Here is a 24,825-nt window from a genome sequence, read left to right on the forward strand (position 1 = left end):
CACACCACTCTTCAAGCAAAGGCTATAGACATGTGAGGATAAGCACCAATTTGGTTGAAGCACATTCAAAGTTTTAATTTTTTGGACAACCACTTTCCAACAAAAGGTCCTCACCTTTGGAGGTATAGGAGCACACCACACTTTTACAGGAAAAGAAGTATCAACTTCTAACTGTTGATACTTCTAACTCTTGAAAACCCAATTGTTTAGCCAACCTGAGCCCCTGAAGGAGCACCAAAACTTCTGCACTAAGTAAGTCACCCAATTCCATCGGGCTAGAGAAAAAGGCCAGAACTCTTCCTTCCACATTTCTAAAAACACCACCAATTCCAGTAGGGCCAGGATACCTACAGAGCTGCCATCAAAATTCAACTTCACACCAAAATGCAAAGGAGGGGACCAGTCCTCTTGAAAGGTAATATCTGAGCAGAAAGAACTCACTACTGTGCTCCAACCTCTAAACTAAACAGATCGTCTACAGAGAAGTCCTTGAAGAGATCCAACAATTTCAGCCAATGTATAGCCTTGATGGTTTTCCCTTCTATGAGTTCAAGTGCTGTCCTTTTTTGCCCTTGGAAAATCCTGTTATTTCTCTCTTCCCACACCACCCAAATAATTGTTGCCCTTGCTGATCTCCACATAACCCTTTCTCTTTTATTTGGTTGTTGGAAAAAGCTAGATTGAAAAAGATCTGCCGTGCTTGTGGGAGGATTCCACCTGCGCCCAACAAGAAAGGAGAACCAATCCCAAATATGAGTCAAAAAAGGATGGGAGATTAATAGATAATTTACCATCACACCACTCTTCAAGCAAAGGCTATAGACATGTGGGGATAAGCACCAATTTGGTTGAAGCACATTCAAAGTGTTAATTTTTTGGACAAACACTTTCCAACACCTTTGGAGGTATAGGAGCACACCACACTTTTTACAGGAAAAGAAGTATCAAAGTTAGAAGATTGCAACAAAGCATTGAAAAACAAAGAAAAAAAAACACCCCGAGGAAGATTCTGACCAAATTATACTATCACGACAAGATTGGTCCAAAAACACTGAGTTTAGATTAGAAGAGAAAATAATTCATCTGCCAAGCCTACTTATGAAGCCCTTATGCCCCAATCCCAGGACTCTCCAAACACACGAAAGGAAGAGAAACCATGGAAGAAAAAATAAAGTTTCTCCAAATTCCTATACTAGTGGCAATTTCATAATTTTGGGGTCATCCAAATTTTGGTCGCTTTGAATTTTTTTAATGTTATTCTCTAGTTTATTTACATGATGGGAGACCAAATACAATGCAAGCATTAGTCTAGGAGGGTAACAATGGACCAATAAGGGTTTAGGAATGACTGCAGAACTAAAGGAATGGATCAGAAAGGTTTTCAGTTAAAATGCTGAGAATTGAAAATTCTCTAAGGAAACATGGAAAAATAGAAAATCCAAAAGCTAGTGTAGGGAGGAAATTTTTAATGAAGTATATGCTAATGTTGAAGTAAAAAAGCATTCTGAACAGTTTTCCACAAAAGGTCAAAAAATTCCCTTAATGAGAGAAATTGCCAAAACATAGTTGTCAAGGCGACACCTAGGCGACTAGGCGATTTTTAGAAGTCGCCTCGCCTAACGCCAAGTGTTTTTTGTATTAGGCACTCATGCATATACACATTATATCATTTTTTGAATGCCTTTATATATTGTATCATTTTATTGGTTGGTGGTTTATTTTATTAGAATACACCATGTTGTATGTTACAACTTTTTTATAAAGATAAATCTTTTTTTACTAAAGCTACGAAAGTTTCTTTGGGTTTGCATTCTGAACCGAGACTGAGAAGAGAGACCGAGGACTCAGTCCAAGTCATCCAAGACCTCCCGGTAAGTTTCTTCTTCTTCTTCTTCTTCTTCTTCTTCTTCTTCTTCTTCTTCTTCTTCTTCTTCTTAAACAGTCCAATTGTTCTGTGGTTCTTTTTTTTCTTACTTTTTTGGGATGAAACAGGGGCTCCGCCTGTTCAACCTCCCCCTCTCCCTCCTTCCTCAAATCAACCTGGTAGCTGGCACTCCAGTATTTTATTTTCTATTTTACTTTTTTTTTAACTTTTGGAAACGAAACAGGGATTCCGCCCCCCTTCTTCTTCTTCTTAAACAGCGGCTGCGCCCCAACTTTCTAAAACTTTCCTGTATTTTTTTTTTTTGCACTATTTTTTAGTAATGCTGCTTTTTAGACGAAATAAGGGCTCTGTCCCTTTATTTTTCTCTCCTTTTTCGCATCATTCTCCCTTTTTATTAGCCTGAAACAGGGCCTTCACCATCTTAAACACAGTTTGAGTCTCTTACTCCTATTTTTCTTTCTTGTTCCATGTCCCCTAACTCCTATGTTTTTTTTTCTTTTTAAAGAAATATTTTTTGGGAACAAAATTGGGGCTCCACCCCCTTATTTTTCTCTCTTTTTTTGCTACATTACTCATTTTTTGTTGGCCTGAAATAGGTATGATGTATATGATGGAATTTTATGTTTTATTTGAATGAATTTATTGCTAATAACCAGTATACAGTATGTTGGTTAGTATAACAAACTAAAGCAGTAGCTTAAGAAGGGTTAGGGATCTTTATTTTATACATTCAAATTCCATCGCCTAGGCAGCCTAGGCAACTGAGCGCCCTGTGGTCGCCTAGGCGACTTGACAACTATGTGCCACAATTCCAAAAACTAGGGTTTTAGATAAAGCTTGAGATGAAATTGCTTAGCATGTAAGGTGATGAAGACCTATGGGAGGCAACCTATTAGCATTCTAACATAGTTTGGCACAAAAAGACAATAATTCAAATAATTGAAAGCTTTTCCAAACTAGGGGTTTTAGTGGAAATTATGAGTTGTTCTAATGGGATGAAAAGAGGCCTAACAATCAATGATGGGTTAACCAAACTTAGTTTCCACAAAGGTTTGACAGGGGTTATTTAGAGAAATGTCCCAATCTTGGGAGGAAGTGTGTAAAGGTTAAGAACTGAAGGAAATTGAAAGGAGGCTCAGGGATCAATTCAATCCTTATTTGAAGTTGAATTGTAGATTTTCATGGCTTTGATTCCAGCCTTCAATGGTCATTAGTGGATGAACCAAAGAAACTTGCAAGAAAACAAGAAAATAGATCAAAAGACAAAAACCACGGAATTGGTGTTGGAGTTTCCTAGAATTATTCTAGGACTAAGGAATCACTCATCAAAAGTCACATAGCAGAAATAATTTCCAAATTTATTAGCAAAACTTTTACAATTTTTTCACATATGTAGTGTCTAGGGTCAAAAGAACTCATTCCTGAACTCAGAAACTCAGAATTATGATTCTGCCATCAATGCTCTACTCAAAAAAAAAAATAATAATAAATAAAAATAAAAATAAAAATAAACTAAACTACTATACTACTTAACCAATGAATCTGAATTTCTTTATCAATACAATGACTCCAAAGTCCAAATTCTAAACACAATTAAACTATAACTATTCAAATCAGACCAAAAGGCTGGGACAAACCACATACAATCTGTAAAGTGATCAAAATACCCCTACTATCAGAAAACATAGAAATACATAAAAGTCAAGAAAATTCCTGTATTGATTTCTTTACTAGAGTTGTCTCTGGAGTCTTTATTTGAGTGTCCAATGGGTTACTATGCATTTACCTTAGTTCTAATGCAGTTAGGAGTTGTTTCTTGACAGTTTTCAGATCCAAATCAGAGTTTATAATGGAAGATCCAAGTATATAAAATGGACATCATAATGCTACCCAAGCACCCAAGCATTGAGAGCATGAAGCAATGATACCATTTAGACTAGGGAAAATTGGAAGTACTGCAAAGCACAAGTGGCCACAAAAGAAAATACTTAAGAAATAAAAGAACAAAAGTTTATCAAAAAAAAGAAAAATGAAAGAACAAAAAGTTTGGCATGTGTGATAGTAATGCTTGGCATTCTATGTAACCAATTCTTTTTACCATCTAATAAATTTAACTATTAATAATCCAAAAGATCCAAAAGAAAAATAAAATAACAAAAGTTAAAAACAGTGGAAACCTGTAGAAAAAAAAAAAAAAGAGACTATGAAACATTAGTTACAGTAATGGTTTAAAAATAGAATGGCATATTTGGGAGAATAAGATATACCGGAAGATGCATGTAATCATCCCCTTGATCCGCTTCCATGTCCAGAGTTGGATCAACACGTCTGATCTGCAAACAGGAACTCCTCAAGAATAAATATGTAAATCAATTAATTGGTAAAGAATATAAGATGGAGTATAAGCAGTAGCCTTTTTGTTCCCTAGTAAGTAAAGAAAAAACTAGGAACAAACCAAAACTGCAGATCGTGAAAAAAAAAAACACCTTCCGCCGGGCTTCACTGGCCAATATGTCATCATGCTTTAAGAAAATAGCAAGCTCCTCATCTTCAGCGGCTTCTGCGGCAGCTGCAATGGAATTTTTTGTCCTGTGGAGATATTCAGCTCTACAGTATTTTGTCCAGAAATCCTTTTCTGTCATCTAAAATCCAGATAATTTATAATGTGTGAATTCAATCAAAATTTTGTCCAGAAATCCTTTCCACATAATGCTTGAACAAATGAGATATGAGCAAGGATCAAAATTTTGTCATGTATCAGCCCGTATCAGCTGATACGTATCGTATCGAAGCCTTCCCGATACACCCCTACAGGGGTTGTTTCGGGTCGGCTAGTGGTTCAGGGGGTAGACCGGCCTTAAACCAGCCCCTCTGAACCAGTTTAAAAAATTAAAACATAAAAAACAGTACCGATACAGGCCGATACGCCCTACCGGCGTATTGCCCTGTATCGATACTTTGAACCTTGGATAAGTGTACTTTTTTAATACCTTGTTTGGAACAAAATTCAAAAATGCCTGATGAACAGCTGGCTTTTCAGCAAAAATCTGAAAAATAATTACCATCACCAAATGTTAAACAGAGGAAGAACACCAAATATATTTTCTGCTTAATCAAAATCAGACATTTGCAGTGTATAGAAGAAGCTGGATGCTTGGAAACAGCCTCTTTGTGTATCAGCAGGGATAAAGCTGCATATATCTGTCCCTCCCCAGACCCCACATTAGCAGAAGCCTTGTGCACTAGGCTGCCCTTCAAAGAAACTAGATGTAATTCAATTAAAAAGAACATTGACGCAATACCTTCCAGATAAATAACCAAAACAATTGGCACACACACATTTCCAAATACCCCCCATACCCACAAACATACACATGGACACCCCATTATACCTGATGAATGATCTCTGGAGTCAAGCTAAATGTAACCTTGTTGGTCTGAAAACAGAACATAAGCATTGAAAATATTAGAGCCTCTATGAAAAGCAACAATATAGGGAGCATAAATAGAAATAAAAGTGAACTTTACAAATGAACAATAAATTCCACAAGTTACAATTCAAATGCAATAGTTATCAGAGCAGGATATGAAAGCAACATCTCTTTGCAGCAACAAGAATAACTTTAACTTAAAAGGCTTAGTTTTTTATTTGACAGAGAGAGAGGGGGAGGATGAGGTTTCGTGTTGTACCCGACCATCAGTCAATGGCCTAACATCTGCAAGCATGGCACTTTTGAATCCCACTCGTTGTTTCGATGTCCGGGCATCTGTATCAAGCAACTTCTGCATTTAAAAGGCAAAAATATGAAACATCATTGTTTGACAACCCTGAGCTATGACAACCCTGAGCTATACCAACAGGTAAAAGAATAAAATTTAGGGAGATTGTGCTTTTGTCAAAAAGTAAATAGGCAGAAGATACTTGAGTATAAGAAAAGTTCAAAGTTTGTAAGTAATAAACGATATAAAACGGATAGAAACCAGAAAAAAAAAATCACAGCTTTACAAGCAACAGACCTTTCTTGTAGCCCAGAATTCACTTTCTGTCAAAACACCAGCAATGACAAATTGCTTATGTAGTTTCTGCAACTCACTGCAAAGGATGCCTTCTAGTTCCATTAATTAGAAAATTAAAGAAACAAATAGAATGTAAAAGAAGAGGAAGAAAAAAAAGGCTAAGAAGAAAGCTCCATTAAAACTGCTGATATTTGGTTGTAACAACAAAGCTATATCTATTTTCAGAACAGATAATTGCCAATACAATACATATTATATCGTTTTCATATCACAATAACATGAGAGCAATGGCACTGAACAAAAATGGAATGGTGAAACAGGATTCATGTGGCCAACCCTATTAGATTATGATATGATGATGAGTAATATGTAAACAATACCTTTTTATGTGTAATACCTATTATTGATAAAACAAATGGCATTATGAAAATAAGAAGTATATTATAAAAATTAGAAAAAGTAAGTAGGCCCACAAGTATTGGATTCCGACAGTTGTACCTGTGCCCGTGTAACACTACTTTTTAAACTTGTCATATTTGGCATATGTGATCAATTTTTAATAATTGAAAAAAATGGGACCAAATCTCATAGGTCACATTATAATGTATCAGTAAATACTTACTGATTCTGCCTCCAACCACAAAGGATACACTTTAGAAAGAGTAACTGGTTGTAATGTATTAAAAAACATAGGAGAATACATGACAAAATGTACAAAGGAAGCAGACCACACACAGGTTACAAATGCATAACTCTATCACTATACAAGCTTTCCCGGTGTACACCAGATTTGGCTAAGCTATCTGCTACTGAATTTAACTCTGGGAATCCAGATTAGCATTGCATTCAAGGATTCCAACATATCTCTTGCCTTGTCCAAGTAGTGAGACAATCTCCAAGGCCCGCTTTCCTTCTCACTTAGTCACTTTATTGTGTTAATAAAATCAACTTTGATTATTAGATTATTTGAGCCTAGATCTCTTGTGATACAGAGACCAGTTAGCACAGCTAAAAATTCAGCCATTGATGAATCAGCAGTCCCAATATGTCCACTAAAGACCCACAAAGGGCCCCCACCCCTCCTCTTAAACATATTACTAATTCCTGTTGTTCCCAGGTTTCCAAGGGCACTTTCATCTCTTAACAGAGTTCGAAAAATAGAGAAAGAAAACTGAATAGGGTGTGTTAAGTGATCAGACACCCAAAAGAATTATCTTAATATATGTTTGTTGTACAAAAATAAGTCAAGACTGGGTGAGGTACCCCTAATAAGGATATTTGACCATATAACTTCGTACTCTGGTCTCAGATACATTAAGAAATGCATTATATTTCTCCTGTCTAAGTGTTCTTTCATGGCCTTAATGCAGCAAGAAGAAGTCGAGTCACCCATATGGACCAGCTCATGCTCTGTCCATAAGTTCACAAAACCAGCAAAGTATTCTTGCATTTTCTTTTCAACCAGACAGTAGTAAAATATTTCCATCTCACACTGGGTGTTTTCTCTTACTCCTTTTCTTTTTCCTTCCTCATTTACTCTTTACACGTCTCTCCTTTTTCTCTCTCTTTATCTAGAGGTTGAACTCCTAAACACTCTTGAAAGTGTTAGGCTTTCTTATAAACATTTCTTCCGAAGGGGGGTTGTAGCCTCTCTGAGAGGAGATTAGATAAGGTTTGTGGCGGTTATGTAACCCTCCTCTTTTTAGTGAACAACACCTGGACTCCCATCCAATGAAAGGGAGAGCCAGGCATGGGACACTCTTTTAATGGCTTAAATGGGCTTTATTTAGCTCATTGGCCTTCTTTTAGGTTCCAATCCACTTAATTAGGTTTTAAATGGGCTTTAAATAACTGGATTGCATGAGCTTATAATTTTTTCATTGGTAATTGCATGGGCTTATAATTAATCCCATTCTCCTTATTAGAGAAAAGTTAAGATACATTTGAAAGAATCTTATTAGAAATTTCAATATCAACAGTCATGAAAATGTAAAAAGGTGATCCATGTGGATAAGTTCATGTCATTACTATGTTCAAATCCAGCTAATCTACCAAAGGGGAAAATATATGGCTAAGAGGTATTTAATTGGCATGTGGTATTGCATGACACCCTGAGGCAGAAATAAATTTAAACTTGCACTTTGCCGATATTAATCATAAGTGATAAACAGAAGTAAGTTAAATTATATCCTAACACAAGAATTAATCAACTTATATTTATCAAAAAGAGAGAACAAATCAACTTATCAATCACTACTAACTAAGCATAGCAGTCCTCTTGAAACATAATATGGATTTATCACAGCCAGTAAAATACCTATCCTCCCTCAACAGCTTCATTCGATGCTCCATCTCTCTTGTACTTAGTTGTTCATCATGAACTGCAACTGCAGATCTTTCAGAAACTGCTCTGGCATCCTGTCCAGATGATACCATAGACTGGATCTTCCCCAGGACTTTACCTGTTCAATGGGCACCATACAATAGATCTACAGATGAACCATTTCCACCAACATTTATTAAGATACAAATGAAAGAATAGTCTAAGAAAAATATTCTAGAGGTAACCACCAAAAACTATAGATTTTTCCTTGGTTATAATACCAAAAAGAGTACAAGTTACATGACAAAATGGGATTGTCATACTTTGCCAAAGTGTATTAAATTAAGATGCAGATAGTCCAAGGCCCTTAGGTTCTCATTACAAGATTTCTCCAGCCCAAGACTTGGAAAACAGCTCTCTAAATTAGATGAGTGAATGAAATCAAACCGTATCCATGCAGAACACACTTGCTAGGAGATGTTTGACATGGAGTGTCTTTTAACATCTGTAGAAGGATCATAAGCTAGAATCAATTCCCATGGTTTATAATTTTTTCCTTCTTTTCCAGTTTCAGCAAGGTGTCTTTTCATAGGTAAAAGATGGCATTTGTATTAAGGATATAACCGGCTAAAAATCATAACAGCACCCATGTACCCAAGACACTATGCAATGGGAATATACAGGCATTGAAAAATACAATCATCTGCTTCTGTTGATAACTGAGAAATAAAATCAAAAAACAAACTATAGATAACACCTCTAAATTCTTTACCTGCCCACATCAATGAATGCATCACCCTGGTCATCATATCAGTATTGCTAATCTTCTATTCAAAGCTATGATACTGGGATACCTGTACAAGGGTTTCATATCATGTCAAATACTTCAATTTTTAGTATAAACTTCATATCTGATACACATCCATCCGTATCCTTGCTGCATCCAAGTAGCATAGGTTCAAAGATATAAGGATTCCTTTCACCACATATGGCCTTAAAACAGCTATGGTTACCATGTTCCAAACAACTGTGCTTCTTTTGTACAACCCCTGCACCACCGGCCCTCTTCATAAAGTCTTCAACCAATCCTGGAAAACATCTTTGTACCTCAAAGAACCCCAGAAAGCAGGCCTAAACCTTAGCAGTCTATTAGCAATGCAGAAAAATGTGATTTACCAAACACGCATGTATGACAGAGCACACAATCAGCACTATCAATGGCCATACCTCTCTAAATGAGGTAATCTGCCACAAAGCATTTCTTAGGGTGGTTGTCGACCCTAAAAGGTGAACCTTCTATGGTGTACTTGAACACCAAATATTATACCAGGGAAATGTGCCTTCCTACTGTTCTATTTATCCTGTTTTTTTTTATCAATAACTGTAAACTTTCATTTATTAAACAGAAAAATTACAAGAAGAGGAGAGGTAACCTTTGTTTTGCAAGCACAAAATAATTGACTGAACCCAAAATAATTGACTTCTCCCCACCCCTTGTTTTGCAAGCACATCAGCAAAAACATTAGCCAGATCATTTGGCGCATTTAACTTTCACGTCCATATTCTGTGTCAGTCATTTGAACTTCTTCCTTTTGCAGCCAATCCACCACCAGCTTTGAATCACCTTCTATTATCAAAATTCTCAAAATCATCTCTTTTGCCTTCCGCAGTCCCTCCATAACCGCCAGAATCTCAACCCTCAAAGAATTGCTCACCCCTATTGAACCAGAGTATAGGTTAATTACTTTCCCTTCACCAGTTCTGAACATACCTCCGATACCTGAAGGGGCTGGGTTTCCAGCACTACTCCTGTCAAAATGCAACTTAATATAGTCATTGGCTGGAGGAACCCAAAGGGGGCCTTATGACACTCTGAGTCAGCAAAGATCTCCAAGGACTTCACCCAGTAGACCACACTAACCATAATAACCAATTAACTCTTTGCTTCTTTCTTCATCTAAAAAGATTCTTGAGCTCCTCTCCTCCCAAACTGCAGCCCTTACGCACTTCCACAACATTTTTCCCCCTTTTTAGACCACCTAAAGAACCCCTTCTAAGACCCAAATCCCCGTTAAACCTAGTTCTTGAGCTAGAGGGAACAAGAAAGGTAGAAGCCAACTCATCTTTGTATCTTAATAGAGAAAACAAAGAGAGAAATTTGTCTTCCAAGGTTGCCCACCCACAGTTGTACCCTGAATTTTATATTGTTCCTAGAACAAAGATCATACCTGATATATGGAAAAAAAGAAGGCAAGACAGCATGGATGGCCTTCCAAGGGAAAGTTCTAGTAGCCCTAGTTAGTATACCAGCATCCCAACCATTAGCCACAAGCCCATGTATGCTTACCACCACTTTAGCTCAAAGCTGTCTCTATCCACAAGTAATCTCCACAACCATTTCCCCAATAATGCTTCATTCCATTTTAGCAAATTACCTAGACCTAGACCACCAACATCCTTATTCCTATAAACAACATCCAACTGACTCTATGGTCCCTTTTCTCCTTCCCTGGCTCCCACAAAAAGCCCCTCATCAGCTTTTCCAATATTCTTCCCACACTCAAAGTAATCCTTCTTCCTAGAGACAGGTAACCTTTTTTCCAAGAGACAAGTCTTTTCTCAAACCTCTGTACAATTGGATCCCAATAGCAACTCTTCCTTGGATTGCCCCCAGTGGAAGGCCCAAGTATTTCAAGGCCATTGACACACAGTAGAGCTCTTCTCAAAATTCACTTTAAGGTTCAAGATCCGCTCAAATAGTAGCACTGCTAGCATAATCCTTGGGTGTGACCAGCACCCCATCATGAACAACTTTCCATCCCCTAACTAAACCTTGTGAATCCACCTTGCCGATCAACTTTCCTATGACTTCCACACTATTCTATTTATCATGTTGTAGAAGTATCAAACATAATATCCCTGATTTTCCCAAACCTACCCCCTTTTATCTTCTATACTTGGTCTAGATGATACCTTTTTCTCTGATAGATAATTATTATAAACATTTTATCGATTTGTAGAAAAGAATATAAGTTTATATAGATTTTGGTACACTATGTTACCATGGCTAGTTCCATAATTGTTATATACAATCCTAGGAATCTAGGTCCCTAGTAGTGACCCCAAAAAAAACCTCTTGTCACTAACCAGATTCGACACTGTCCCTTTACCCTCATTTTCTACATCAACCTCCACCTCTTTCCTGACCAACTCCTCCTTCCCAATACTCTCTTCCAGATAACCTCCCCTGTGCTTGAGCTCCTCAACATCCAGACAAATCAATCTCCAATTCTTTCCATCAGCTCTTCCAAACCCTCTCTAAATTCCAACTCAGCCTTTTCTTTTTCCTTTTTCTCCTCTAAGGAACCTCTAGCTCCCCTTTGGTTTATCACCACCTCCTTCTAGATGAGATGCTAGGGTATTATCTGCAAAAGGCTCAGCACACAAGTCAGTACCTAAAACTGAAAGGGCACACATACCTGTGTCAAGAAGACGAAGGAGGATTGGATGAGGCTTGGAGTTGAGACTTTATGTCTAAGGCCAAGTGTTTCCCCTTGATCAAACATTGCAGTGGGGTGTTGGGATTAGATTAACAACCCCTTCTAATCTCATCATAATAGGACCCTATCCCTGTATCTCCCTTTCCAGCCCACCTCCACAGATTACATGAGAGTCTTGCCCCTCTATACCAATCCCCATACGACACTGCTCTATTGGATTAGCTCCCTTGACATTGGGGGTGTCATTTGCACAGCATCAGCAGCCATTGTTTCAACCCTGCAATCCTCCTTGACTTTGCCAACAACTACCTTGTCTTCCACTAGGAACAGAAGTTTTGTTTTGAAGCTATCTTCTTCCAACATATCCACATTTGTTTGCAAGTCAACACTACCCAAGCTTACCGTGTCAGCCAGGTTTAAAATTCACTAGTGTCATCATCATCTCAGACCTTTCTCAATCTTGTAAGAAATCGAGATCTTTTCCTTTCACACACCTGGTATTTCGTCTATTAGGTGAGATCACCTTGAATTTCTTTGCAGGGATCCATTGTAAGGAGCAGTTGGAGAGAGCTCTCACTCCTGAGTAGCAGCAACCAATGGAGGAACTCAAAGCAGACGATGATAGACGGTTCTTTCCATCTATCAGAGTTATTCCCCTTCTGATCACATGAGTATTAAGTGACTCACGTGCCTCCCCTATGATTGCTTCAAAAGAGCTATCATGGGCCTCCTTTATGCCTTCGTCCCTCAGCCCAACTTAAAGGTCATGACAAATGGACTTTTGTTCTTTTGTCAGCCCATTGGTCCTATCTTGAACCATCACCTCCTCTGTGTTTAAACCTGATACATTGGAACCAGCTACCACCTGCACAAAGGCCCAGCCACCCGCCAGTCTTTTTTCATTACCTACATGTATAAGAAATTGCTCTTGTTCTCTATCTTTTGGTATCCCCAACATCTATATTCCCATTTTAGTGCAAGTTCTATTCTTGCTTGAACCATCCAATCCCTTAGTGCCATGCAGCTCTTCTTCTTCAACCTTCTGGTCTCCCTCCCTGCAAGCCTCTTTTCAAAGCAAAACTTCAATGGATGAAGCCAACCAAACTAATATAAACTGCCCTTCCACTCTCAGCTCTACCTTCCGTGGTATCTCCTCTGGCTTCACTCCACTTGGTCAGATAGCTGCAACTGCAAAGTGGAGGTGGTAAGAACTGCCCACCATAGGAGCTGCTTCGAGGGAGACCTACCTACTAGAGAAAAGAAGAGAGAGTAACCTAATCTGCCCATCTCATTACTTAGCCTGGTTTATATAGGTTTTCACATCAAAGGCACATGAGAAAATTAGAGATATCATAACTAACTCATTTGCCGTGGCCTTCTAATGTATACATGCTGGATGGGTGGCTTTGGGCCTTTGGCAGTATTAGGCTTGGAGCTAACATAGTGCACCTGAGTTCTCTAGGCTGGTTGAACCTTATCAAGTCTCCCCAGTAAGCACCATCAAGTGTCCCTCCAAATATCTGTGCAATAGATTCAGAAATGTCTTGCTTCAACAGGTGAAAAAGGCAATCCTAAGATTCTCAACAGTACCCCATCTTCAACAAAAAGGTCACTGGAATTTGACCCTGGACACCATTTCGAGATCGTGAAGTTCCCCAAATCTGCTTGGATGTTTAAGGCCGCAATTTCTACTCTATTCTCAAGCAGATCCAGCACTGCATTACACTTCTCAAAAGGGGTTAAAATGAAAGTCCTCTTCAACTTCAATCTTATTGTTATTAAATCTGCAACTTTCCTCCAGTATCTGACACAGGTTTCTGCTTCAACTACAAATTTATTTTCCCAGTCTTCTCTCTTTAGATTAGCTCTTATTCTGTGTCTCCCTGCACCATTCTTGCTTGTCAGCCACTTCCTAGCTAGCAGTAATAAGTTTCTTTTCCTTCTCTATAAAATTTTCTACTCATTTGGCAGCCACCTAATGGAACAGCTCATTTAACACCCCATTAACCCCCTTCCGACCATGACCGTTTCTTCCCTCTGGGAAACATTCAATCTGCTTCCTACCCTTACCAAATTATTCAACCAGTGATATAAACGAACCTTACGAGTTTCTCTTGCATTCTACTACATATCTTATTCCACTTCTGAAGGATACTCCTTCCTCTTCTAATCTCTCTTATTTCTTCTCTATTTTTCTTCCTAATTTCAAATCATGTTGTTATTTTTATTGGACAGATTCACATCTAATAAACACCACCAGCAGTATGTGGAGTACAAGAGATAGTTTCCATGGATAAAAACGCAAAATTTTACTAGAATCAACATATTCCCCATTGAACGCTACTAGCACTATGAGAAGTACAAGAGATAGTATTATAACATAAGTTGGTGACAATATTGGCAATGTTATTGCCACCTTACTTGCATGATCCACTTTGAGCCACCTCAATATTCATTTCATACATGAAGTTAAATAACAGTTTTTGTTTGTGTAATAGATTATTTGGTTGATCTATTAAAACCATTTGCATTTTCTATAAATTTAAATTCTTCTTTAACTCATTCTATAATGTAGTTTTGAATCTTAAGGTTTACAGGACAACTTTTGAATGTATTCTTTCGTCTGTAGCTTTAGTTTCTTAGCTTTGTTTAATAATTTTAAACAAGATAATAATATAAAAAGATGTGCCTATGCTTCTTTAATCATTTCAAAAAATATCATTCTATATTTTTTCATATTTTACAATGTTTCCACCTTGTCCATAATTTTTACATATTTCCATGCGATATTTCTGACATGTTTCCTTTATTCGGACAACTGACAGTTCCATCGCCACCAATATTTTAGACCTTGGATTTTTTACAGGATGATATTACCAATAAGGTAGACCTAAGGTTTAAGCTCCAAAACTCCCCCCCCCATAATCAGCATTAAGAACATGAACTTGGTAGTATCTCCTTTCAAAAGCCACGTTGGAGTGGAATTGCTAGAGCACCTTCATCAGATCTTCCTTATTTATGTTCAAATATCTCTTGTAAAATGTCATAATGAAGCCATTGGGTAGGGGTGGCAATTTACAACCCAACCCACCCATTTATTAGCGGGTTGGGTTGTGTTTGTTAATCCTTAGCGGGTGGGTCAACCCAATAAAAATATTTTTAATGGGTTGGGTGGGTTGGGTCATGGGCATCCAATAAGGCTACTTTCTTTTTTATTTGGAAAGAGCTTTACTCCTCCCTTTTTCCAAGACCAATATTTCTTCGTAATTACTGCAATCGTTAGAGAACATTACTTTCAACATTAGAGTGCATCGTCGATTCTTATGGTGATGTGAACAGTATCGGTGTTGTTGCCTTGAGTCGGTGAAATTCGGATTGAGTACAAGGAGTTCGATACTAACGTGATAGCGTTGTTTCTTGAAGTCGCAGTTCATGTTGGAAATCTGATATTGGTGTGGAACTACTAGTAATGGTGTAAAACAGGTCGGGCCGGGCCAGCATGGCACGGCTTGTGGGCGGCCCGCACAAAGTTCGTGTCATGCCATGCCGCCCTCCCCTGGGATAACTTGGGGTGTCGGCCAGGCACGGCCCATGGCCCAGGCCCGTGTCGTGCCGTGTTGCAAGCCTGGCTGGCCCGTGGGCTGAGCCTTGGGCTAGGTCGAGCCGCGCATCGAGTCAAAGCTATTTATTTAAGAACTTTGACAAAAAATTTAAAATTTTAATTTTATATGAATTTCGATGTACACAATTGCTTATATATACAATAATTAAATAAATTAGTATAATAAAATTTAAAAAAATTATTTATTTTATTAATATACTATATACTATATATTATTATATAATTATAATTTATACAATATTACATAAATATATAAAATATATCTAAAATATATATGGGTCGTGCTGGGCCAGGTTGTGGGTAGGGCCATGCTGGCCCGGCCCGTGAATCTAAAACCCCAAGCCTAGCATGGCCCGCACGATCGTGCCAAGCCTAGCACGGCCCACGAACTGTCGTGTCGGGTCAGTTCAAATTCGTGTCGGGTCGTGCTGATTTACACCTCTAACTACTAGTAAGCCATTCACATCTCTCAAACTCGTTGCAATTGTTCATTTATCACTTGTATATAAGCAAAGGATTTTGGCGACATTGGAGCATTTCATTCCTTTTCTACTTCTTTTTTTTTCTCTGCATTTTACTTTGATATTTTTTTCTGGACAAAAATCCATTCTTCACTTCTACATATTTTGTTGAAATTAGGATTTTCACATTTGGCCTTTTTAGTTGAGGTTTTCCTACTTAAATTTTAAAATCTTCTTTTAATCCCAAGAGAATTTATTCCCAACTCTTAAATCTGGAGACAAGCTGGAGGGATTTGGACATTGAAGTGGAGGTGAAATTTCCTCTTCATTTTCTGGACTTTTTTTGTAATTTATGTTATTTTTCATGTATTTTTTTTTTGTAATTTATGTTATTTTTCTTCATTTTCTAGGTTATTTTTGTGTAATTTTCATTATTTTTTCTAAATGGGTTGGGTTGGGTTCAGGTGGGTTTGGGTTGAACCCAACCCATTTAATTCTATCTAATTGGGTCATTAATGGGTTGGGTTGAAACTCAACCCAAACCAAACCCAACCCAACCCGCCCAAATGCCACCTCTACCATTGGGGGCCAGGGCCTTTAACTCCTTCTACAGGTAGGGTAAAGGCTAGGTTGGGGGGAGTGGTCTCTTCGAAAGATAGAGAAAGACCGAGGGTTTGAGGGGATTGGATCTTAGGCTAGGGCATCAAGCTCGGGTGGTAGAGCTGGGAGTCAATGGCAAGGGTGCTTGATTGCTAAATGAATTTCATTACAAGGAGGATCCCTATTTATGGGGGAGATCCCAAGATCCTAAAAGGAAGGAGCCAAAGGTGTTCGTCTCCTACTAGGAAAGAGAATATTGGATTTGTTGTCAATATTAAGGGCACCATTGGGTTTCACCACGTGTCCCTATGGGGATCTTTCCGAGGATCGGCTTTCCTTCCACTCGGGGATCTTCATAACTCACATGTGCTACTACCTCTTGTGTGCCTTATTTAATTGACGTGGCGCTAGTGACGTCAACGTCTGGCAGACGACGTCTTGTCAGACTTATGTGGCTCCCTGCCACGTCCGTCTCCACAACATTACACGCACGGGTGGTATGTGGATACAGTTCTTTAGCAGGCCAGGGTACCGCGGTGATTGAAGGTTTATCGCAAGGCACAATGCGTGTGAACCTCATTGTGGGTTCAGCCTAAGTTTACCTTGGCTCAAGCTGTGAAATGGGCTCTTCAAGAGAGTGCAATGAACCGCGGGTTTATCGCGGATCTGCGATACACGCTGTGGGTTCATTGCAGGCCTGCGATGCGACGTGGATTCATCACAGAGGGAAAGTTAATACAAGCTTATCGCGTTCATGTGGTATCGATACGGTGTTTACTGTGCTCTGAGGGACTAAGTGAGCACTATATACCTACACCTACAATCTCACTTATTTAATAAACACTTCTTGTTCAGTTATTCCATCTTCAGTACCCTATCTTGACTTCCTAGCAGCTTATCAAGCTGTAAGTCATCCAACTGCATTCTTGTTTCCATCTTTCCTTGCATTATTCCATGTAGCATTCCACTATAGCTCTTTAATTCCCCCCCCCCTCTCCTTCAATCAGTTCCCCTTTCACCATTGTACAGTGGCTCATTGCACATGATTATATTTGAATGTGTTTGGTGGACAAATACAACACTGTACCTTTCAAAAAAAAACTTCTACTAGCTTCTTAGCCTAGTTTAAATAATTTTGGTTATAATTTGACCAAGTTAGAAACTTACCAACAAAATCTCGGCAAACGTCACGATCAGAGAACTTGTCAAACTCAAAAATGTAACCACCACCCTGAAATAATAAATAAGCTAGTTACGTATGTTCAGGTCATCAAACAAGACTAGTTAATTATAATTTCAAACAGTGCACTGATTAAGCAGGGCAATATTAATAAAATCTTCTGATATAGATAACAAAGTACAACTGCCAAAACATTCAGATCTGCTTGAATAGAAATTGAAATCACAGATAATGCATTATGGAAGCCTAACAAGTCAAAATAAAAAAGCATTAGTAGTTGGTTGATGTGAACCATTTCAGGGTCTTGTGTAAGATTCAGCAATGCTTGTTTGGATCCCTCCTTGGTAAATTTATGACCTGAGAATCCAGAACAAAGAGAAATGTCAAGGTATGAAATTAATCTATTACATGAATAAGAATATTGAATTAAAACCCAATCAGATTGGAATAATAAACCATGTTCTATTCATCAGTCATTCAACTGAATGATTCTCATTTTATTCTAGAGTTCATCAACCAGTGTACACAAAGTGGAGTAGCAACTGAGTGACCAATGAATAACAATTTATAATATGCTTATTCTGTTTGTGTATAAATAAGTGGTATTTTATTAAAAATAGAATAGAGAAGTGTACAATCGGCCTAAGAGGAGGCACAGATGTTACCTCCCCTTAGAGCTAAGCTGTTAAGCACACACTCTATCCTAAATTACAATTATAAGGTAGCACGGAACATATCACCCCTTCATACCCCATGTTTAGCCAAGGAGTCAGCCATGGCATTTGCCGATCTGCTGACCCACTAAAAACTAACATATTCCTAGTAAGCCAATGAACTTTCTTTAGAAGATCCCTGTAACCCCAGTGTGTTGCTTCTGGGTTTGACAGCCAGCCCACTACCACCTTGCAGTCCCCTTCAACTATCAGGTTCTCCACTCCAAGCTGGCTAGCAACTTGTATTCCTTGTACTGCAGCTAGTATCTCAGCTCTTGTAGAGTCACCAATTCCCACTTGTCTTGAGAATAAAGATATTATGCTGCTATCCTTATTTCTCATAACCCCTCCTATACCCGAGGGCCCTGGATTACCTTGACTGCTTCTGTCAAAATTCATTTTTACCACACCTTCCGGGGGAGATTTCCGTTCTGCTTGTAGAATAATGTTTGTGGAAGTTGTGGATGCCACTACTGCCCAGTTTCTCCTCAAATCATCAATGGAATAGTTCACAAACAGATCTGAAGTTTTCAGCCAAGATATTGTCCTTGTCATGATACACTCCTTGACCTCAGCAAGGCTTCTTTCCTTTTCTTGGAAAATTCTACCATTCTTTTCTTCCCAAATTGTCCACAAACTAGCTGCTCTCATGCACTTCCGCATTAAACTCCCTTTTTTTGTTAGCTGCCCTAAGGCATGCAGTTCAAAAAGCAGCTTTACTTCAGAGGGCAAGTTCCGCCTGCAACCAAATAGCATTAAAGACCCATTTCCAAATATTAGCAGTGAAAAAACAAGATATCAGCAAATGGTAACAGTCCTCACTCTTCACTTTACACAAAATACACCAGTTTGGGGATAAACACCAATAAGGTCTTTTCCTTTGTAAGTTTTCAAAGTGCTGATCTTACCATAAAAGGTTTCCCAATAGAAAACAGTTATTTTAGGAGGAATTGGTCTTTACCAAATTTCTTTAACTAGGAAAACCCAAGAGGAAGGGATGGAGCAAAGGAATTTAAAGAAAAAAGCACAACTGAAGGAGCCATTCGAAGTCAGAGTCCAAATCCTTTTATTGAGTTTGGGGGGACCCAAACACACAAAGTCTAGAAGCAAAAGTTCAGCAACACTAGCAGAACCGTCATCCCTTAAACCACTACAAAAACCAAAGTCCCAGTTTAAAGCCAACGAGAGAACCGGGGGGACAGGAACCTTGAAACAGGTTCCTTTTTAAGGAGGGAAATTGACTAGAGGGAAGGAAAACGATCTTTTAATGGTTGAGAGCCCACCCAAGTATCTTCCCAAAAGAGGATAGAACTTCCAGAGCAAACATCATACCTTACAAACTTGAGGAATTTAGGGAGAGTGCCAGAAATTGCCTTCCAAGGTGTTGTGAGCAAAGCCCTTCAAGATACCCCAGCATCCAAACTGGATTCAAAACAACCATGAATACTTTTTACCACTTCATGCCATAACCTCTCTCTTTCCAAAGGCCACCTCCAAAGCCATTTGCCTAGAAGAGCTTCATTCTTACTCAGTATATTTCCTACCCCTAAGTCCCCTTCTTTTTTACATTGGCTCACCACTTCCCACCTGATTAAATGATCCTTTTTCTCTATCCCAGGCTCCCATAAGAAGTCTCTCATCAATTTTGCTAACCTCTTAGCCTCCCTATTAAGAATCCTAAAGATTGAAAGGAAATAAAGTGGCAAATTGGCTAGTGTTGCCTTATTCAAAGTTTACTTTACCCCGCAAGGATATATAGTTTCTCTTCCAAGCTGCCAACCTTTTTTCAAACTTTTCCACCACAAGGCTCCAAAACCTACTTTCCTTTGGGTTAGCACCTAGGGGAAGTCCTAAATAGGATAAAGGCCACTATGACCAAGTGCAACCTATGCAAGCTGCTATAGACTCCATCTACTCTCTATTCAGGTTTATCCCCACCATGCAGCTCTTCTCAAAATTGACTTTCAGGATTGAGGCTCTTTCAAAGAGGATTATTAAATCCTTCAATTTTCTCACCTTCATCAAATCATAATCCTCAGAAAAGATTATAATGTCATCTACAAACTAAAGATGAGTAACCGGAACTCTATCTCTACCCACTCTCCATCCTCTTATTGACCCATTCTTGTCCACTTCTAATATGAGTCTACTAAAAGCATCGACAACTAGTGTGAATAAGAACAAAGACAAAGGATCCCCTTGCCTTAGGCCCTATAAGCTAGGAAAAAGTCATTAACAACCCCATTGACTAAGACGGAGTAATGACAAGAGGTAAGGCAACCATTTATTCATTTGCACCATCTATCCCCAAACCCACACTTCCTTAGTACCTTTAACAGAAAGCTCCAATCCACTAGATCAGAGACCTTTTCAAGGTCTAGTTTACAAACAAAACCTTGATTCTCTTATCTCTTCATCTCCCCCACTCATTCATTTGCTATTAAAATCTAATCAATTATTAGTCTCCCCTCAACAAAGGCTCCTTGAGCTTGACTAATGAGGGATGGAAAAACCCTTGTAATCCTCAAAGATAGGACCTTAGCCAAAATTTTATACACACTAGTCACCAAACTAATAGGTCTAAAATCCTTTGGCTATTTGGCTTCTTTCTTCTTTGGAATTAGGGCTAGAAAAGTAGAATTGACTTCGCAACTTATAACTGAATTATCCTCAAATTCTTCGAAAACCTCAAGCAAATCTTCTTTGATTATATTCCAACAATCTTCAAAGAAAGCCATAGTAAATCAATTTTGACCTCAAATTTTTTTATTTTTTGTGAAAATCTTACCCCTTTCCAATTTACCCCCCTAATTTCAACCCTCCACCATTCCTCAATCTTCTTTACAAAGTCCAGGTGTATCAACCACATGTTCTCAAACCTAAAATGCCGGGGTCCTCAACCAAAAGGCTCATGTCCTAACTCAATGGGACAATGGTCAAAGTAACTTTGGGTAGGGCACTAGCTATCAAATCCCTCCAATTGTTTTCCCAACTCTCAGTAAAAAGGAATCTATCTAACTTTGAGCAGGTTAGTATTTCCTGAAAATTAGACCAAGTATAGTGGGCTTGCAACAAAGGGAGTTCCTTCAGCTCAAAGTTATTAATGAATTCATTGAACTTTATGCTGGTTGTAACAGCCTGTTGAGGATTAGTTTGTCATATTATCTGTGCGTATAATTGTGTGCATAAATTCTCTGCCTATTATATTTTTCCTTGATTGTTAGATTGTGGATATGTTCTTCACTTGTTTTAAGAAAGTGATTGAAGAGTTGGGATAAAGTGCCCTTTCCAGGAGGGCTTTCAAGCTATGAACTTTGGCTTTGCAAGGTAGGGCCCACCCGGAAAGCCTATAAGCAATGTTTGGTAAAAAATCCAAAGAGCCAATTTTGGTCATCTACAACCATTTACATGGCTCTCCAGACAAGCTTCTTCAAAGCAGCTGAACCAAAGTTAAAACATCCCAAATGGGCCCAAAACATACAAGGAAAAAGGAGAAACAAGTCATAGAAAATTTGGAGAGGGAGGAAATACGGTATATATTACAATGCAGCACAAAATATATGCATACAATACATGCATGTATTAATTTAACTGATGGGATATGTTGACTTAAAGTAACTGACATAGTGACAACTTATATTGGTAAGCATTCCCTTGCTTAATGGATATTCACCAGCACAGGTGTAATGTCAAGTAACAAAATCATAAATGCGCACACACAGACACACACATAAGCACCTCCTTGTTTAATGGATATTCACCAATCAAAGTCCAACACAACTGCCTTTCAAGTAACAAAATAAAAAATACACACATACAGATATAAATACAAAGAAATGTCTACAGGCTAGGAAACATATAAAAAGGAGTGGCTTCAGGCTGGGGTACAGTATCACTAGTTTCTATCGGTGGACCCAATCACTTGCCACCTGTTGAGAGAAACTGGAGTAGCGGTCCTCAACCTTCATCCTTAGTGATTTTGAAAGGCTAAATGTTGATTATATATCTTATTCTTCTTTTGCAGTACATGGCTTTGTTCATTAACCATATAAAGTGTTGTGCTGCTTTGGGACGAGTGTTAACTTTCCCATAGACTACTTCTTAGCAGTACATGGTTTTGTTCAAAAAAAAAAGCTGTGTCAGCATTGAAAACTGCTTACACAAAGGCCTTTCCCAACCCAAACTAGGCAAGATCATCTGCCAATTGATTTTCCTCCATATGCCCAAAAAAGGAAAAAAAATTAATTGTGTTCATGGCACTCTTCTCCTTTTCCATGTAAATGCAGCATCATTTTTTGTAAGTAAAAGTTCATTAAAATTGCATTGAAATCAATAAGAAAAAGCAACTGTTACAAGCATCCCAAAGGGATGCGAGGTGCAGCCTCACTCTTAAAGAAAAAACAGCATGAAATTTACAAGTGTGTTCAAAACAACTGATCCCTCATTACCACTTGCTTAGCTAAAGAATCAGCCAAACTAATAGTTTCCCTCCCCACACATTGTATAACCAGATTCATATGTTGTGTTAGACCTTTGAATTTCTTCATTTCATCTCTATAGCATGATATCACTGAATCCGGATCTTTTAGCCAGCCCACCACCACCTTGGAATCTCCTTTTATCACCAAGTTCTCCAAGCTCATCTCTTTTGCCATAGAACACCTCTTAAGACTGCATACAATTCAGCTTCAACGAGTCTTCATTCCCCACAGGTCCTGAATAATGTTATAATATTCCCTTCCTTATCTCTTGTGGCCCCTCCAATTCCAGAAGGATCTGCGTTGCCTCAACTGCTCCCATCAAAATTTGTTTCAGAAAACCTTCAAATGGAGGTACCCAAACCGACCTTAATATAACCTTCTGCACTGAACTAGAAGCCACTGAATACTAGCTCCTCCAAATATCATCAAAGGAGAACTGTCTAAACAAATCCAAAGTCCGTAGACAATGTATAACTCTGGTCATTATACAATCTATAATTTGGTGTTTACTTCTCCCCTTCTCTTGGAAAATTCTAGCATTATTTTCTTCCCATAAGGTTCAAATCACTGCTGCTCTATTGCATCTCCATGCCTTGCCCTTCTTTTTGGCCAAGCAAAAGTTGATGAATCAAACAGCATCTTAATTTCCATTAGCACATTTACACCTACACCCAGACAAAGAGAAAAGCCAATCCCAAATATCTGCAATGAAGGAACAAGAAATTAGTAAGTGGTAACAAGATTCACCATCAGATTTACAAAGAGTGCACCAATTTGGGGAAATACACAAAAAAGGTCACTTCTGTTGCAAGTAACCCAGAGTGTTAAACTTTCCCATAGACTACTTAGCAAAAAGCCTTAATTTTGCACACAATCTCCCATTGACTAAGTGGTCTTTTCTTGACTCTCCCGGCTCCCAAAGGAAACTCCTCATGATTTTTTCTAATCATAGGACCTTAGCAATTATTTTCTAGATATTGATCACCAAACTAATGGGTCAAAAATCCTTAGGTTGGCTGGCATCAAGTTTTTTTGGAATTAAAACCAAGAAAGTTGTGTTAACTCCATGGCTTATGGTATGTGTTCAAGAATTTCTTAAAGGCTTCAAATAATTCATCTTTCAGCACTTCCCAACAATCCTGATAGAAAACCATTGTAAAACCATCCAGACCCGGTGCTTTAGATCTACCCGTAGAAAAAAATGCCATTTTTATTTTCTCTTCCTCAAAATCCTTTTTTAGCCACCTTGTTGCTTCCTCTTCTAGTAATGGGCACTCTAATCCTTCTCACCTCGTTCTTTCATCCAAGGGTCTTCTAAAAAGGATTTGAAATGATCCACAAAGATTTTGGCTATCTCATCCTAATTAGAGGTCACTTCTCCATTTGTCTCCAACCTAACGACAAAGCTCTTATGCCTTCTACCATTAGCCATCGCAAGAAAGAATTTTGCATTCCCATCCCCTTCCTTGATCCATCTATGTCTTGACTTTTGTCTCTAGCTGATTTCCTCCCCGGTAAGGGCTTCCTCTAGTTCCTTTTTTAACTTCCATTTCAATTCCCTTTCTTCCACATTAAGGTTTCTCTCAATTTCCACCTCATCCGGTTCTTCAATCAAAGATATTAGAGCAATCTCCTTTTCTTCTAGCCTTCCAAAATGTTCTCTATTCCACACCTTTATTTTAGATCTCAATCTTTGCATTTTTTATGAATACTCAATACTCAATATTTGCAATTCCTTATGGAATTTGATTCCCTTCCACCAATCTTCCACTTTGCAAACAAAACCTAGATGTGTCAAGTGTCAACCACATATTTTCAAATCTGAAGGGTGTAGGACCACACCAAAAAAAAAAAAAAAAGAAGAAATGAGACTAATCTAATGGGAAGGTGATCCAAAGTGACCCTAGGCAATGCTCTAGACACAAAACCGTCCCAATGATTCTCCCAACCTACATTAAACAAAAATCCATCCAGGTTCAAACACAATGGATTTTCTTGAAAGTTGGACCAAGTAAATCTAGTTTGCAACAAGGGAACCTCCTT

The 24,825-nt window shown here is 38.4% G+C and overlaps 1 protein-coding gene across 8 annotated transcripts in view; it reads right to left on the bottom strand.

The window, feature by feature from the left end:
• Nucleotides 1-24,825, bottom strand: part of LOC148871668 (general transcription and DNA repair factor IIH subunit TFB1-1-like) — a 51,597-nt gene that overhangs the window by 21,389 nt on the left and 5,383 nt on the right. For 2 of the 8 annotated variants that reach the window (XM_088970525.1, XM_088970524.1), the window contains exons 3-12: nt 18,712-19,040; nt 17,881-17,945; nt 17,576-17,639; nt 8,220-8,364; nt 5,903-5,978; nt 5,576-5,668; nt 5,278-5,322; nt 4,876-4,932; nt 4,372-4,527; nt 4,153-4,218 (exon numbers count right to left, since the gene is read on the bottom strand). In XM_088970525.1, coding sequence (XP_088826651.1) covers nt 4,153-4,218; nt 4,372-4,527; nt 4,876-4,932; nt 5,278-5,322; nt 5,576-5,668; nt 5,903-5,978; nt 8,220-8,364; nt 17,576-17,639; nt 17,881-17,945; nt 18,712-18,964 — 1,020 coding nt within the window. In that variant the 5' untranslated portion in view covers nt 18,965-19,040. Of the gene's footprint in view, nt 1-4,152; nt 4,219-4,371; nt 4,528-4,875; nt 4,933-5,277; nt 5,323-5,575; nt 5,669-5,902; nt 5,979-8,219; nt 8,731-8,997; nt 9,075-17,575; nt 17,640-17,880; nt 17,946-18,338; nt 19,041-22,832; nt 23,485-24,825 lie in introns of those variants that run through there. The other 6 variants (XM_088970527.1, XM_088970526.1, XM_088970529.1 and 3 more) reach the window with 5 other exon arrangements.

Source organism: Nelumbo lutea, chromosome 2, assembly GCF_056320005.1.
Source record: "Nelumbo lutea isolate HS-2025 chromosome 2, American lotus-T2T, whole genome shotgun sequence".
NCBI classification, from domain to species: Eukaryota; Viridiplantae; Streptophyta; class Magnoliopsida; order Proteales; family Nelumbonaceae; genus Nelumbo; species Nelumbo lutea.